Raw genomic sequence first — 14932 nt, 5'->3', positions numbered from 1 at the left:
ATCGTTTCGAAGAATGATTTGACGAGTTAACAGAACGATTCGAAGGTCTCGGCGCTGATGTGAACCGGAATCGGCGGAACGACAGAAGGCCGGGTGCAGATCTTGCTCGCAGAGACGGAGGGACAGCATGTGGCCAGATATCTTGATGGTTTGAAACCCTTCATTCGAGATAAAATTGGAGTACATTTTCTGTGAAATTTAACTGAAACCAAGAATATGGCGATGAAGGCAGAATTGATGCAGCAAGACAGGGGAAGAAGAGGCTACGAAAATTATCGAGGTAGCAGTTCGAGCAGTTCAGTAGAGAAGAGCAGTTTCAATAATCGCTTTAACGTAGAGCGAAATTAGGAAGATAAGGCAGTAGAAAAGCGCCCTATGAACGAGCTGAGGGATAAGGGAACGCAAGTACAGAAAACTGCGAACCCTAACCCTTATACTAAACCAGCCACGATAAAGTGTTACAGGTGTAATCAGCCTGGGCACCGTTCTAATGAATGCCCTCAGAGAAAGATCGTAAACGTAGCAGCGAGAGAAGAGGAGGAAGATGGATATTGCTGTGCACCGAATGGTGAGGACGATGATTTTGAAGATGAAGAAGAGGAGCAAGTAAACTGTGTGGTGCGTAGAATGATATTGGCCCCAAAACAGGAAGATGATTCGTAGCGCCATCAGTTATTCCGAACTAGGTGCACCATTCTGGGAAAGATCTTTGCTGTGGTTATTGATAGTGGAAGCATGGAGAATATCATTGGGAAGGAGGCAGTGAAGAAATTGGAAATACCCATGGAAAAGCATCATAATCCCTATACGTTAGGATGGATTAAATCTGGAGCGGAAAGCATTCATATGATCGAACGATGCAAAATTCCATTTTTCATTGGAAAATATCATGATGAGTCAGACATTGTGATGTAGTAGATATGGATGCATGTCATGTGTTATTTGGGAGACCGTGGCAATTTGATGTAGATGCTCAGCATTCGAGAAGAAGCAATCAATATAATCTTGTGAAGGATGGAGTGAAGTATACGTTACTGCTGCTGAAGAACAAAGGAAAACAAGCTGCTGAAAATAATTTCCTTACCCTTACGAGGAAATTTGAAGTTGAGGTTAAGGAGACTCGACAGATTCACGTGCTGGTCGTGAAACAAGTAATTGAGACTGAGGCTGAATTATAAGTGGAGGAGCAGCCTGAAGCAGTCAGGCCTTTATTGAAGGAATTTAGCGAACTGATGCCTGAAGAGATTCCAGATGGGTTGTCGCCTATGCGCGATATTCAGCACCATATAGACTTAATTCTTGGTGCTAGTCTGCCTAATTTACCGCATTACAGAGTGAGTCCTAATGAGAGCGAGATTCTGAAAGAAAAGGTGGAGGAGTTATTGCGAAAGGGGCACATTCAGAATAGCATGAGCCCATGTGCTGTTCCGGCCTTGTTGACTCCTAAGAAAGATGGGAGTTGGCGGATGTGTGTAGATAGCAGGGCCATTAATAAAATAACCGTGAGTTACAAGTTTCCAATTCCGAGATTGGATGACATGCTGGATAGGTTGCACAGTGCTAAGTGGTTCTCGAAGCTGGATTTGAAGAATGGATGCTATTGACACCTATTTTTAATTTGCCCAAAAATTAATTGCACAAAATTTAGGAGTTAATTTTCTTTAATTCCTAAAACAAAAATATTTCTATTTAAATGCATTGCATATAGAAATTAGGTACATTTTATATTAATAGGGTCTATTAGAATGTTTTAAAAAAATTCAAAAAAAAAAATAGAGTCGAGCCGGGTCGGCGCCGGGCCAACCCGGCCCTTTTCTTTTTTCCTTTTCTTCCCCACATGGGCCCAGCCCACTTTTTTTTTCTTTCCTTTCCCTCTTCCCGCAGGAGTTGGGCCCGGCCCGGCCTAGCTCCTTCTTCTCCACCTCCCCCAGTTAAGCCTCCCCTCTCTCTCCTCTGTTTTCCTCTGTCCCGACCCCCACTGCAGGAGCACGAAATACCCGCTCCACCGCGCAAAATTGGCCACGAAAGTCATGGTCGGTGCAGATCGTTTGATGGAGCGGAGGGTGGCGTCATCGTCGTCGGCTATACAGAGGCCAGCGAGAGGAGAGAGAGAGAGGTCGGTTGGTTCGGTTTTGAGAGAAAAAAAACACAGAGAGAGCATGAGAGTGTGAGCCGAGAGAGAAAGGGAGCTTCCGGCGGCCACCGCGCCTCAGCTTCAGCCATCCATCCCCGCCGCCGAGCCGACGGCGGCGACACAGAGAGAGAGAGAGAGCCTCGGTTGGCCTTGGGAAGAGAAAAACAGAGCAAAAGAACAGAGAGAGAAATAGAGAGAAAGAGAGCAAAGGTGAGACCGAACACTTGCAGGGGTTGAAGAAGACGCTAGCCGAGCCTTCCCGACGAGCACACACTGCCGGCGATCCCCGCCGGAGGCAGCTCCGACCGGTAAGCTTTCTCAGTCCTTAACCCCCCTGTTTTGCCCTGTTTTGAGGTGCCGGTTGGCCGGGACTCGTGTTGTTCGTTTGGCGTGAATTCCGGCCCATATCGACACCACCCATGATCCAGACCAGCCGTCTGAGGTGAGTCGTGGCTACCGGAACTGGCCGGAGCCCTGAAATAGGTAAAAAATCCCCTGTTTCGGTCATGCATTCCACGTGTTCGACGAAATGCCCACATGAAGTCCGTTTGAGACGATCCTCGGCCGGCGATGTACAGGCTGTCCGGCGACCTTCGATCCCTTTGAGCGGCTTTTTGACGGCCATTGGAAGCCGGAACAGGCCAAAGTATGGCCTGGGTCGACCGGTCAAGTTTCGACCGACGTTTAGGCTCAACGAGCCCCGGTCGGAGCTTGACCGGCGACCGCTCCGGTCCGCCGTTCGGCGAGCCGTCGCCCCCAATTTTTTCAGCTTGGAGTGCTGAGGAGACGGGGACCAATGGCCCGGCGGAATAGGCGGCGACTCGCCGGATTACCTGCCGAATGAGCAAGCTCAAAACAAGAACGGAAGAAGCCGGGTCTGCGAAGAGGAAAATCCGGGTCGGATCCGGGTCAGGCGAAGAGCCCGATCCAGTTCAGGACCCGGCTCAACGACCCGAGTTAACCCCGACCCGGTTCGGACCCTAAGATCCGACCCGGGTCAACGACTTGGTTCGGATCCGTTGACCAGGGCGGATCGCCACGGAGTGACAACCGAAGTTGTCACGGACCGAATGAACTTGCACGTGACTCGATTTATTATCAGTCACGGGTTGAATATGCGAATTTCCCTAAAAGCCGCCCGTTAGTTTGAGAAACGCTCGAGTTACGTTAAATAAAATTCGATTATTAATTAGAGCCCAAATTGGACATCGAAAAATTGAGAATTCACAACGGGACGTTAAGACGACGTTGTGGTTGGAACGTACAGCTTTGGATTTTCTCGGATCCTTCAGAAAAATTCAATTTCGGTAAGAAAATGGAAAAGTGACCGTTTTACCCCTAGGAATTTGGTAAGGGCAAGCTTTAAGAGGGAAGGGCATTTTGGTCATTTTGCCCTAATTTTTGAGTTGGACAATTTTGCCCTTGAACTTTTTTGAGAAATTCCCAAATTGCCCTTGGATATTTTGGAAAAGATTCGATCTCGGCCGTCGATTCCAAGATAAGATCGAATCTCGGCCGTTGATTAAAAAGATTAGAGAGGGGCAAGATGGTAATTTGCCAAAATTGGTCAAAATTGGACTATTTAGACCAAGACCCATTCTCTCTCTCCTCATGATTTCTCTCTCAAACTCTCGGCTCTCTCTCTCTCTCTTCCCCTCCCTCACCGTGAGCTCTCCCTCTCTCCCTTGGCTGCTCATCGCCGCCGCCGGCCACCGCCCGTCGTCGCCGCACCGCTTCACCGCCTTCACGCCACCGCCACCACCGTCCTCTCTCTCTCTATCTCTCTCTCGGCTCACCCTTTCTCTCCCTTGGCCGTGGACAGCCGGCCCAAGCCGAGCAAGCCGCCACTGTCGATCGCCACCGCCGAGCCGCGCCCCGATCGCCACCGCCGAGCCGCGCCCCGATCGCCACCACCGAGCCGCGCCCCGATCGCCACCACCGCCGCGCCGCCGCTCGCCGCCGATCACCGTTAACCGCCGCCTGTTTTCCGCTCGAGTCAAGTCAGTCTAGAGTCTCGGTAAGTCGCGCCCTAAACTTTATTTAGGACTTCGGATATCGACGGACAAAATTGAGGTAGAATCGGGTTAAATTAGACAAGGATTAGTAGGGTTTTAGGGGCGGATTTGATTAGCGGGCCTAAGGAATGAATTTGGGGAAATTTTGGTGGAAATTTAGAGGCCGAGTATATGCTGAATTTGTTGGTTTGAATGCTGGAAAATGCGGTTCGGTATGTAAATTAGGTATTTAGATCCGGCGACCAATTGTGGGAAAATGTCGTGAAGAGACGGAACTGATTTGCCGTGGTTTTGATATGAAAAAAATGCCAATTTGTATGTTGGTTGTGCGTTTGAAATGTGGTGATGAAATTGGGTGCATTGGTGTGCAATTGATTGATTGAAATATGCTTGATTATGTGCACGCCCGGGCTGAATTGAATTAATTGTCAATCGGCCATGTTGAATGCTTAATGAGCATGAGAATGTGTGTGAATTAGTGCGTGCACAGGCTACGCGTGATTGGCCAATTTATTGGCAAGTGAGTGTGGAGCATGTGTATGAGTGAGAAATTGTGTGGTATGGTATGTGTGATTGTGGAAATCCCTGAGGCGGTACCATTACGCGGGGAATTGATCCGTCCTGAGGCGGTACGACTACGCGGGACGATGCCCGATATTACCGGAGGACGGCCAACCTGAGGCGGTACCATTACGCGGGTTGTGTCGTAGGTGGTGGGTGTTGAGCCTGAGGTGATACCACTACGCGGGTAACATACACGGCCTGAGGCGGTACCATTACGCGGGTCACTGGCGAGTGGTGTGGAAAAGATGTGATGAGATCGGAATGAATGCATGAAACGTAATTAGAACATGCATGTGAGTGGAATGATGTTATTATGGCTAACGTGCAGGTTGCACGCTGGAAAGGCCTAGGTAAGTATTGATTGTGTGCCTGCGATGTAATAGCTGAGTGTGGTTGTTTGTCTTGATTGTCTGGAGGTACGTAATAGCCTAGGTGGGGTTTAGGGTGTGTGCTTACTGAGATGTATTTTCATGGTTGTTTCAACCAAACAATTTCAGAACCCCGGCCTGAACAATGAATCCGCCGCTGCCGTTGCCACCAGAGCGTTTTGGGTTACCAGTGCACATCGACCACAATGTACTAGAGTTTCCGATCGATGAAAATATGACCTGGATAAAGCATACCTTAGTAGTTTGGGTAGATATAGGGTTACCCCTTTTGCAGGCCCACACATACACCGCCTGGTTCTTCAGGTACGGGATAGACGAGTTTGGACCCGTCCGCGGATTTGACGTCCCCTTTGATGGAGTTGGGAACTGGGACCCATTTGCTATACCTCCTCCGGATGGCGAGTTGACTAGTGTGGAGACTAGTCTAGCGCAGTCAAGACTACAGCCGGCGCTCGCAGCACCTGAGTCTTTCTAGGGCGGAGCAAGAACCAAAGCCCGAAGGATCGCAAGCGGGGTACGATCCGATGGATGTGGATCTTGAGCCGATCCCGCAGGAAGAACCGTAAGAGGAGGAACCCGAGACGGAACCTGAGGAGGAGCCTCGCTCCGAGCCAGAAGAAGAACCGGTGTACATTCCACCGTATGAACAGTGGATTGACCCCGATTTTGTGCCAAAGTACGGGTCTGATGAGGAGTTCGACTCAAAGGAGCAGATAGAAGTCCCAGCGGAGTCGAGTGGCATCAATAACCCGATTGAGATAGGAGCCGAACCGGAGTCCTCGTAGGAGCAGACAGTCCAAGGGGATTCGGACTCAGAGGGTGAAGAATCAGATTCATAGTGGACGCCTAGTAGAGGGCGTAGGGGTTTGGTTTAAGGGTTGATAAGAGATAGTTTTGAGGAGTTCCATTTTTGGTGATAGAATGTCCAGGCTATCGATCCTTTTGATGTCGGTGGTTTATAGTACAGCGTGCATATGTATATGGTGGCTTGTAAATGGTGAATATTATATAAGTTTGAATGAAGAACGAGTATGTTTATTCTCCCTGTTTACCCCAGTTTTATTATTGTCTGGATAATTGAGGTTTCCGCCGATCGTTTTAAATCTCTGAAAAGATAATAATTGGGTCGGCGATACCCTGGGACATCGCATCAATCGACCAGAGTGGTGTTACGCGTGCTCGACAGGGTTCGGGGCGTGACATCCGAGTTGAATTGGTATCAGAGCGAGGTTAGCTCGATCTAAACTGGTCGGAGTTTGGAGTGATAAGGAGCAGAGACCCTGGGGTAGTGATTTGGGGAGACCTTAGCAAGTCATAGGGCGAAATAAGCTACACGTGCCTCCAGATTGTTTGTTGTGATTGGTTGAGTGAATTGATTGTTGTGATGACTGAAATGCAGGTGCGTCTGGACCTGAGGTAAGTGTTCAGACTTTATTGATTGTGGCCTCGTGACTGTAATGATTGATTACCTGCTGAGTGAATTCTTGCGTTAATTCACTGCCTAGGACTAGACTGATCTAGTTCGCCTAGGTTACTGATTCCTGAGTGGAACTATAGCAGGTAGGAGAGTGGTAGGAAGCTGAAATAATGAGCAGCGAAGGAAGAAGTGTAGGAAGAGTCCCAAGAAGGGGCGCAGGAAGAGGAACAAGAGGTGGAGGTCGTGCTCGAGCTAGAGCTGTAGAGGACCTCGGAATGGGTGCTAGAGCGGTAGAAAACCCTGGAGTTGATGCTGGAGCTGCAGTGGACCCCAGAGTTGATGTTAGACATGCAAAGGATCCTAGAATGGAAGCGGTCATGAGGACCCTAGAGCAGATTGGTAATTTAATAGGACAGCAGACTCAGGAACGAGCTGCTACGAATGCCCAAGCTGCCGAGGCCACTGCTGCTAATAATAATAATGGGAATCAAGGGCAGGGGCAAGTGAATGTGAATAGACAAATGCACCAATTGGTCGAGCAGTTTATGAAGCTAAAATCACCTAAGTTTTACTGGAAAAGGTAACCCCGAGGCTGCACCACGATGGGTAGAGGAACTCGAGAAAGCCTTTGAGGTATTAGGGTGCACCGATAATGAGAAAGTAACCCTGGCAGTATATCAATTACACGACAATGCGAATGACTGGTGGAAGGCCACCTGGGCTAGAGTGTTTCCTGAAGGTACCGCCCAGACTTGGGTTGCGTTCACCGAAAGTTTTTATGGAAAGTATTTCTCGGAGAGCGCTAGGGAAAGAAAGCTAGCAGAGTTTATGAGACTCCGCCAAAGTCAGATGACGGTGGATCAGTATGAGGCGGAATTTGCTAGATTATCTAAATTTGCGTCGAGAATGGTAGAGCATCCCGAGCATAAGGCGCGAAGGTTTCAGGATGGATTGAAAGCTGACATTCGCAGCCAGTTGATACTGGTGAATCTGAGGACTTATGAGGACATATATGATAGGGCTCAGGCTCTTGAGAGGGACCAGGTAGACAGGGCAGCAGTATCTGGGTCGAGGTTTGTCCAGGATAGGGACAATCGTAATCTCGGGAAGAGGCCGATGTCGGGTAATAGACGTTTTGTCCCTCCTATTAGAAGAAACATAGGGAAGCCGGCCCGAAATCAGAATGGTCCATGTCGGTTATATGGGGAAAGGCATGGAAATGGACCTTGTCCAACTCGGGGCAGAGCATGTTTTGGGTGTGGTGGATTTGGTCATCACGTAAGGTATTGCCCCAATCTCAGGCAAAATAGATCACCTGCGTTGCCGCCACCCAGGAACGGGAATCAGACTGGAGCGGCCTAGACAGCTAATCAGAATAGGCCACAGGCGCAAGGACGAGTGTACGCCATGGCCAGGAGAGAAATTGAGAACGCGCCAGGGGTTGTCACAGGTACGGTTTCTCTATGCAACCATGCTGCGTATGCTTTATTTGACCCTGGGGCGTCACATTCTTTCATATCTGAGCAATTTGTTGAGTTGATTGGTTTAGAACCGCAGTCGCTTGTTGTTGTGTTATGTGTGACAACTCCCTTGAATGACAAGATTCTAGTTTTACTGGGGTGTCCAAATTGTAAGATTGTGATTGGGGATAGGGAGGAAATGATTGATTTAGCGGTTATAGCCATATATGATTTCAATATGATAGTGGGTTTGGACTGGCTATCTAAGCAGAGGGCCGTAATGGATTGCAATAGCATGGTGATCCAATTTAATCCGGTTGGACATCCGGAATTTAAATTTGTGGGAAGTCGAGGAGGACCCTCGATTCCATGGGTTTCGTCGCTAGAAATGACGAAGTTGTTGAGTGAAGTGGTGTCAAGGATTTCTAGCGGCCAAGAGCCGAGGCTAGATGATATAGCTGTGGTGTGCGAATATCCCGATGTGTTTCCTCAGAATTGCCGGGATTGCCACCAGAAAGAGAAGTAGAATTTGTAATCGAGTTGGCACCTGGAACTGAGCTAATCTCGAAGGCGCCTTATAGAATGTCGCTGTCTGAGTTAAATGAATTAAAGGTACAAATGCAAGAATTGTTAGACAAGGGATTTATTCGTCCGAGTGCGTCCCCGTGGGGAGCGCCGGTTTTATTTGTGAGAATGAAAGATGGATCGTTGAGGTTATGTATAGATTATAGGCAGCTAAATCAGGTGACGATCAAAAATAAATATCCTTTGCCGAGGATTGATGATTTGTTTGATCAATTACAAGGGGCTTCGGTGTTTTCTAAAATTGATTTGAGAACAGGATATCATCAGTTGATGATTAAGAAGGAGGATATACCAAAGACGGCATTTAGGACGAGATACGGACATTATGAATTTACGGTAATGCCGTTCGGATTGACGAACGCCCCTGCTACCTTTAGGGATCTAATGAATCGGGTATTTAAGGAGTTCTTAGATCAATTCGTGATCGTTTTTATAGACGACATATTGGTGTACTCGAAGAGCCTAGAGGAGCATGAATTTCACTTGAGTAAGGTGTTGCAAACCTTAAGAGAGAACGCACTGTATGCTAACTTTAGCAAGTGCGAATTCTGGCTCAATCGAGTAGCATTTCTCGATCATGTGATCTCTTGGGAAGGAATCTCGGTAGATCCAGCGAAGATTGAGGTTGTGATGAAGTGGCCGAGACCGACGACGGTAACAGAGGTTCAAGTTTTCCGGGGTTTGGTTGGATATTATCGTCAGCTTGTGGAAGGGTTTTCAAAGAATAGCAACGCCGTTGACACATTTATTGAAAAAGGAAACGAGATTTGAATGGACCGACAAATGTGAGAGGAGTTTTCAGGAATTGAAACATAGATTAACAACGGCACCGGTATTGACTATTCCATCAGGACCCGGAAGATATGAAATTTATAGCGATGCGTCGTTGAAAGGATTGGGGTGTGTACTCATGCAAAATGGACAAGTAGTGGCCTACGCGTCTAAACAGTTAAGATCGCATGAGTTGAATTATACAACGCATAACTTGGAATTAGCCGCAATAGTATTCACCCTGAAGATTTGGCAACACTATTTATGCGGAGAGAAATTTCAGATCTATACCGACCATCAGAGCCTCAAATATTTGTTTTCTCAAAAGAAGTTAAACATGAGGCAGCGTCGGTGGATGGAGTTGTTAAAGGATTATGATTGTGATATTCTATATCATCCCGGGAAGGCTAACCGGGTAGCCGATGCATTGAGTTGGAAGTCGAGCATCGCGCATTTAATAGTCAAGGAATGGACATTGCTAGAAAAAGTGCGAGACTCGGAGTTTAGATTCAAGTAAGTCAAGTCTCGAGCTTGCAGCTACGCTTAGGATTGAATCGGAGATCCAGGCTAAGATTAAGATGTTACGGTTTACGGATCAAGAAATCCAAAGGATTTCGTAGATGGAGGCGGCCAAGAGAAAGCCGGACTTCCAGATATCCGAAGACGGGATACTGAAGTTCCGTGGATGATTATGTCTGCCCGATGATGCGGAGCTTAAGGAAGAGATTTTGTCGAAGCGCATCGTAGCAGCTTATAGTATCCACCTAGGTAGTACCAAAATGTATCGAATTTGAGGCAAGATTTATTGGTGGAACGGTATGAAAGTGGATATAGCCAGACATGTAGCCAAATGTCTGACGTGCCAGCAAGTGAAGGCACAACATTGCAAGCCTGGAGGATTGTTGCGACCGTTGGAAATCCCAGAATGTAAATGGGAGCATGTAACTATGGATTTTGTGTCGGGATTACCAAGGAGCCAAAGAGGTCATGATATTATTTGGGTGATTGTCGACAGATTGACCAAGTCGGCATACTTTTTGGCGGTGCGAAAGGATTTCGCATTAGATCGGTATGCTGAGTTATATGTGCAGCAGATAGTTCGATTGCATGGGGTACCAGTGACTATTACCTCATATCGTGATCCTAGGTTTACCGCAGTTTTTGGAAAAGTCTGCAGACGGCATTAGGATCCAAGCTGCAGTTCAGTACAGCCTACCACCCTCAGACAGATGGCCAGTCTGAGAGGACGATTCAGACTTTAGAGGATATGCTTAGGGCATGTGTGTTAGATTTTCAGGGTAAGTGGGAAGAACAATTGCCCTTGAGCAGAATTTGCATATAATAATAGTTTTCAGCAGAACATCGGAATGGCGCCCTTTGAAGCGCTATATGGCAGGGCTTGTAGGACGCCCGTGTGCTGGGACGAAGTAGGAGAAAGGAGTATAACCGGGCCAGAGTTAGTTCAACAGTCAATTGAGGCTGTTAAGGTGATTCGTGAAAGGCTGAAAACAGCTCAAAGCCGTCAAAAGAGTTATGCAGACAGAAGGCGAAGACCTTTGGAGTTTCAAGTAGGGGATCACGTATTTCTTAAGGTATCGCCCATGAGAGGACTATCCAGATTTGGTAAGAAAGGCAAGTTAAATCCGAGGTACGTGGGATCTTTTGAGATTTTAGAAAGAATTGGGGATTTAGCGTATCGCCTTGCACTTCCACCGAATTTGTCGCAAGTGCATAATGTGTTCCACGTATCGATGTTGAAGAAATATAAACCGGACCCAACTCATGTGTTAAATTATGAGGAGATAGAAGTTGACGACAAGGTGTCGTATGCCGAAAGACCAATAAGGATTGAGGATCGAAAAGAGCGAGTTTTGAGGAACAAGACGATCCTGATGGTCAAGGTTGTATGGGAGCATCATGGGACTGAAGGCGCGACTTGGGAAAGTGAAGAGATAATGCAACGTCAATACCCCCAATTGTTTGAATAGTAGTGGGATTTGTAAATTTCGAGGACGAAATTTTTGTAAGGGGGGAAAGTTGTGACAGCCTAAAATTTGCCTATTTGGGATTTATGAAATGCTTGGTTTTATGAATGTACTCGTAGTCAGTTCTCGCCCGGAACTGATCATTCCTGGGATACTAACCAATAGGGAAAGGCTAATTAGGGATTTAAATTCGTGCGACTAAAGAAAATTCGATCGTGAATTGATTTTCAACCATAAAATCGTCGAGGTGACATTTTGAGCCACTGTAGGCCGATCCAAGGATAGCCAGGGGTTAGTCCGCCATTGTCATAGTAGTGGATCGCGGGTGATTCCGCTGGACCACGAAATGAATTGACGAATGATCCTGAACCTATACCAAACGATCGTGCCCCTCGGATCTAGCAATCGATCCTCGCGATTAAGTGACAACCGAAGTCGTCACGAACCGAATGAACTTGCACGTGACTCGATTTATTATCAGTCACGGGTCGAATATGCGAATTTCCCTAAAAGCCGCCCGTTAGTTTGAGAAACGCTTGAGTTACGTTAAATAAAATTTGATTATTAATTAGAGCCCAAATTGGACATCGGAAAATTGGGAATTCACAACGGGACGTTAGGACGACGTTGTGGTTGGAACGTACAGCTTTGGATTTTCTCGGATCCTTCCGAAAAATTCAATTTTTGCAAGAAAATGGAAAAGTGACCGTTTTACCCCTAGGAATTTGTTAAGGGCAAGCTTTAAGAGGGAAAGGCATTTTGGTCATTTTGCCCTAATTTTTGAGTTGGACAATTTTGCCCTTGAACTTTTTGAGAAATTCCCAAATTGCCCTTGGATATTTTGGAAAAGATTCGATCTCGGCCGTCGATTCCAAGATAAGATCGAATCTCGGCCGTTGATTAAAAAGATTAGAGAGGGGCAAGATGGTAATTTGCCAAAATTGATCAAAATTGGACTATTTAGACCAAGACCCATTCTCTCTCTCCTCATGCTCTCTCTCTCAAACTCTCGGCTCTCTCTCTCTCTCTCCCCCTCCCTCACCGTGAGCTCTCCCTCTCCCCCTTGGCCACTCATCGCGCCGCCGGCCACCGCCTGCCGCCGCCGCCGCCGCACCGCCACGCCCCTCACGCCACCGCCACCACCGTCCTCTCTCTCTATCTCTCTCTCGGCTCACCCTTTCTCTCCCTTGGCCGTGGACAGCCGGTCCAAGCCGAGCAAGCTGCCACTGTCGCCGTGCGCCGATCGCCACCGCCGAGCCGCGCCGCCGCTCACCGCCGTTCACCGTTAACCGCCACCCATTTTCCGCTCGAGTCGAGTCAGTCTAGAGTCTCGGTAAGTCGCGCTCTAAACTTTATTTAGGACTTCGGGTATCGACGGACAAAATTGAGGTGGAATCGGGTTAAATTAGACAAGGATTAGTATGGTTTTAGGGGCGGATTTGATTAGCGGGCCTAAGGAATGAATATGGGGAAATTTTGGTGGAAATTTAGAGGCTGATTATATGCTGAATTTGTTGGTTTGAATGCTGGAAAATGCGGTTCGGTATGTAAATTAAGTATTTAGATCCGGCGACTAATTGTGGGAAAATGTCGTGAAGAGACGGAATTGATTTGCCATGGTTTTGATATGAAAAAAATGCCAATTTGTATGTTGGTTGTGCGTTTGAACTGTGGTGATGAAATTGGGTGCATTGGTGTGCAATTGATTGATTGAAATATGCTTGATTATGTGCACGCCCGGGCTGAATTGAATTAATTGTCAATCGGCCATGTTGAATGCTTAATGAGCATGAGAATGTGTGTGAATTGGTGCATGCACGGGCTACGCGTGATTGGCCAATTTATTGGCAAGTGAGTGTGGAGCATGTGTATGAGCGAGAAATTGTGTGGTATGGTATGTGTGATTGTGGAAATCCCCGAGGCGGTACCATTACGCTGGGGAATTGATCCGTCCCGAGGCGGTACGAATACGCTGGGACGATACCCTAGATACCGGAGGACGGCCAACCCGAGGCGATACCATTACGCGGGTTGTGTCGTAGGTGGTGGGGCGTTGAGCCCGAAAGGGTACTACTACGCGGGCAAGATACACAGCCTGAGGCGGTACCATTACGCGGACCCTGGAGTATTGTGATGAGTTGGTTGCAGTGAACCTGAGGCGGTACCATTATGCGGGTCACTGGTGAGTGATGTGAAAAAGATGTGATGAGATCGGAATGAATGCATGAAACGTAATTAGAACATGCATGTAAGTGGAATGATGTTATTATGGTTAACGTGCAGGTTGCACGATGGAAAGGCCCAGGTAAGTATTGATTGTGTGCCTGCGATGTAATAGCTGAATGTGGTTGTTTGTCTTGATTGTCTAGAGGTACGTAATAGCTTAGGTGGGGTTTAGGGTGTGTGCTTACTGAGATGTATTCTTATGGTTGTTTCAACCAAACAATTTCAGAACCCCGGCCTAAACAATGAATCCGCCGCCGCCTTGCCACCGTAGCGTTTTGGGTTACCAAAGGCACATCGACCACAATGTAGTAGAGTTTCCGATCGATGAAAATATGACCTTGATAAAGCATACCTCAGTAGTTTGGGTAGATATAGGGTTACTCCTTTTGCAGGCCCACACATACACCGCCTGGTTCTTCAGGGACGGGATATACGAGTTTGGACCCGTCCGCGGATTTGACATCCCCTTTGATGGAGTTGGGGACTAGGACCCGTCTGCTATACCTCCTCCGGATGGCGAGTTGACTAGTGTGGAGACTAAACTAGCGCAGTCAGGACTACAGCCGGCGCCCGCAGCACCTGAGTCTTTCTGGGGTAGAGCAAGAACCAGAGCCCGAAGGATCGCAAGCGGGGTACGATCCGATGGATGTGGATCTTGAGCCGATCCCAGAGGAAGAACCAGAAGAAGAGGAACCCGAGGCGGAACCTGAGGAGGAGCCCGCTGAGCCAGAAGAAGAACCGGTGTACATTCCCCTGTATGAACAGTGGATTGACCCCGATTTTGTGCCAGAGTACGGGTCTGATGAGGAGTCCGACTCAGAGGAGCAGATAGAAGTCCCAGCGGAGTCGGGTGGCATCAATAACCCGATTGAGATAGGAGCCGAACCGGAGTCCTCGGAGAAGCAGACAGTCCAGGGGGATTCGGACTCAGAGGGCGAATAATCAGACTCAGAGTGGACGCCTAGTAGAGGGCGTAGGGGGTAGGTTTAGGGGTTGATAAGAGACAGTTTTGAGGAGTTCCATTTTTGGTGATAGAATGTCCAGGCTATCAATCCTTTTGATGTCGGTGGTTTATAGTACATCGTGCATATGTATATGGTGGCTTGTAAATGGCGAATATTATATAAGTTTGAATGAAGAACGAGTATGTTTATTCTCCCTGTTTATCCCAGTTTTATTATTGTCCGGGTAATTGAGGTTTCCGCTGATCGTTTTAAATCTCTGAAAAGATAATAATTGGGTAGGCGATACCCTGGGACATCGCATCAATCGACCAGAGTGGTGTTACGCGTGCTCGATGGGGTTCGGGGCGTGATAGAGAGGAAGCTGAGAATAGTTTTGCTATTTTGAAGGAGAAGTCATGTACTGTACCTGTTCTTGCTTTAC

At 47.6% G+C, this 14932-nt stretch overlaps 1 protein-coding gene across 1 annotated transcript; it reads left to right on the top strand.

Moving 5' to 3' along the window:
- The first annotated feature begins 6794 nt into the window (after positions 1–6794).
- LOC130139261 (uncharacterized) lies at positions 6795–14488 on the top strand. The gene is made up of 4 exons (XM_056315826.1): positions 6795–6918; positions 7100–7802; positions 13604–13625; positions 14312–14488. The coding sequence occupies exons 1-4, from the start codon at positions 6795–6797 to the stop codon at positions 14486–14488; spliced, it is 1026 nt and encodes a 341-aa protein (XP_056171801.1).
- The last annotated feature ends 444 nt before the right edge of the window (positions 14489–14932 follow it).

Source organism: Syzygium oleosum, unplaced genomic scaffold, assembly GCF_021117445.2.
Source record: "Syzygium oleosum isolate NSW1041296 unplaced genomic scaffold, Sole_v2.1 Sole_v2.11, whole genome shotgun sequence".
NCBI lineage: Eukaryota > Viridiplantae > Streptophyta > Magnoliopsida > Myrtales > Myrtaceae > Syzygium > Syzygium oleosum.
Note: the sequence above shows the minus strand (reverse complement) of the source record. Positions and strands in the feature narration are given on the sequence as shown.

Bases quoted from the DNA above. Each gene is read 5' to 3' on its own strand.
- LOC130139261 (XM_056315826.1), top strand. From the start codon at position 6,795: ATGGGTGCTAGAGCGGTAGAAAACCCTGGAGTTGATGCTGGAGCTGCA. The intron at 6,919-7,099 runs GTAATTTAATAG...TTACTGGAAAAG, and splicing joins GAGGACCCTAGAGCAGATTG to GTAACCCCGAGGCTGCACCA. The intron at 13,626-14,311 runs GTAAGTATTGAT...CTGTATGAACAG, and splicing joins TGCACGATGGAAAGGCCCAG to TGGATTGACCCCGATTTTGT.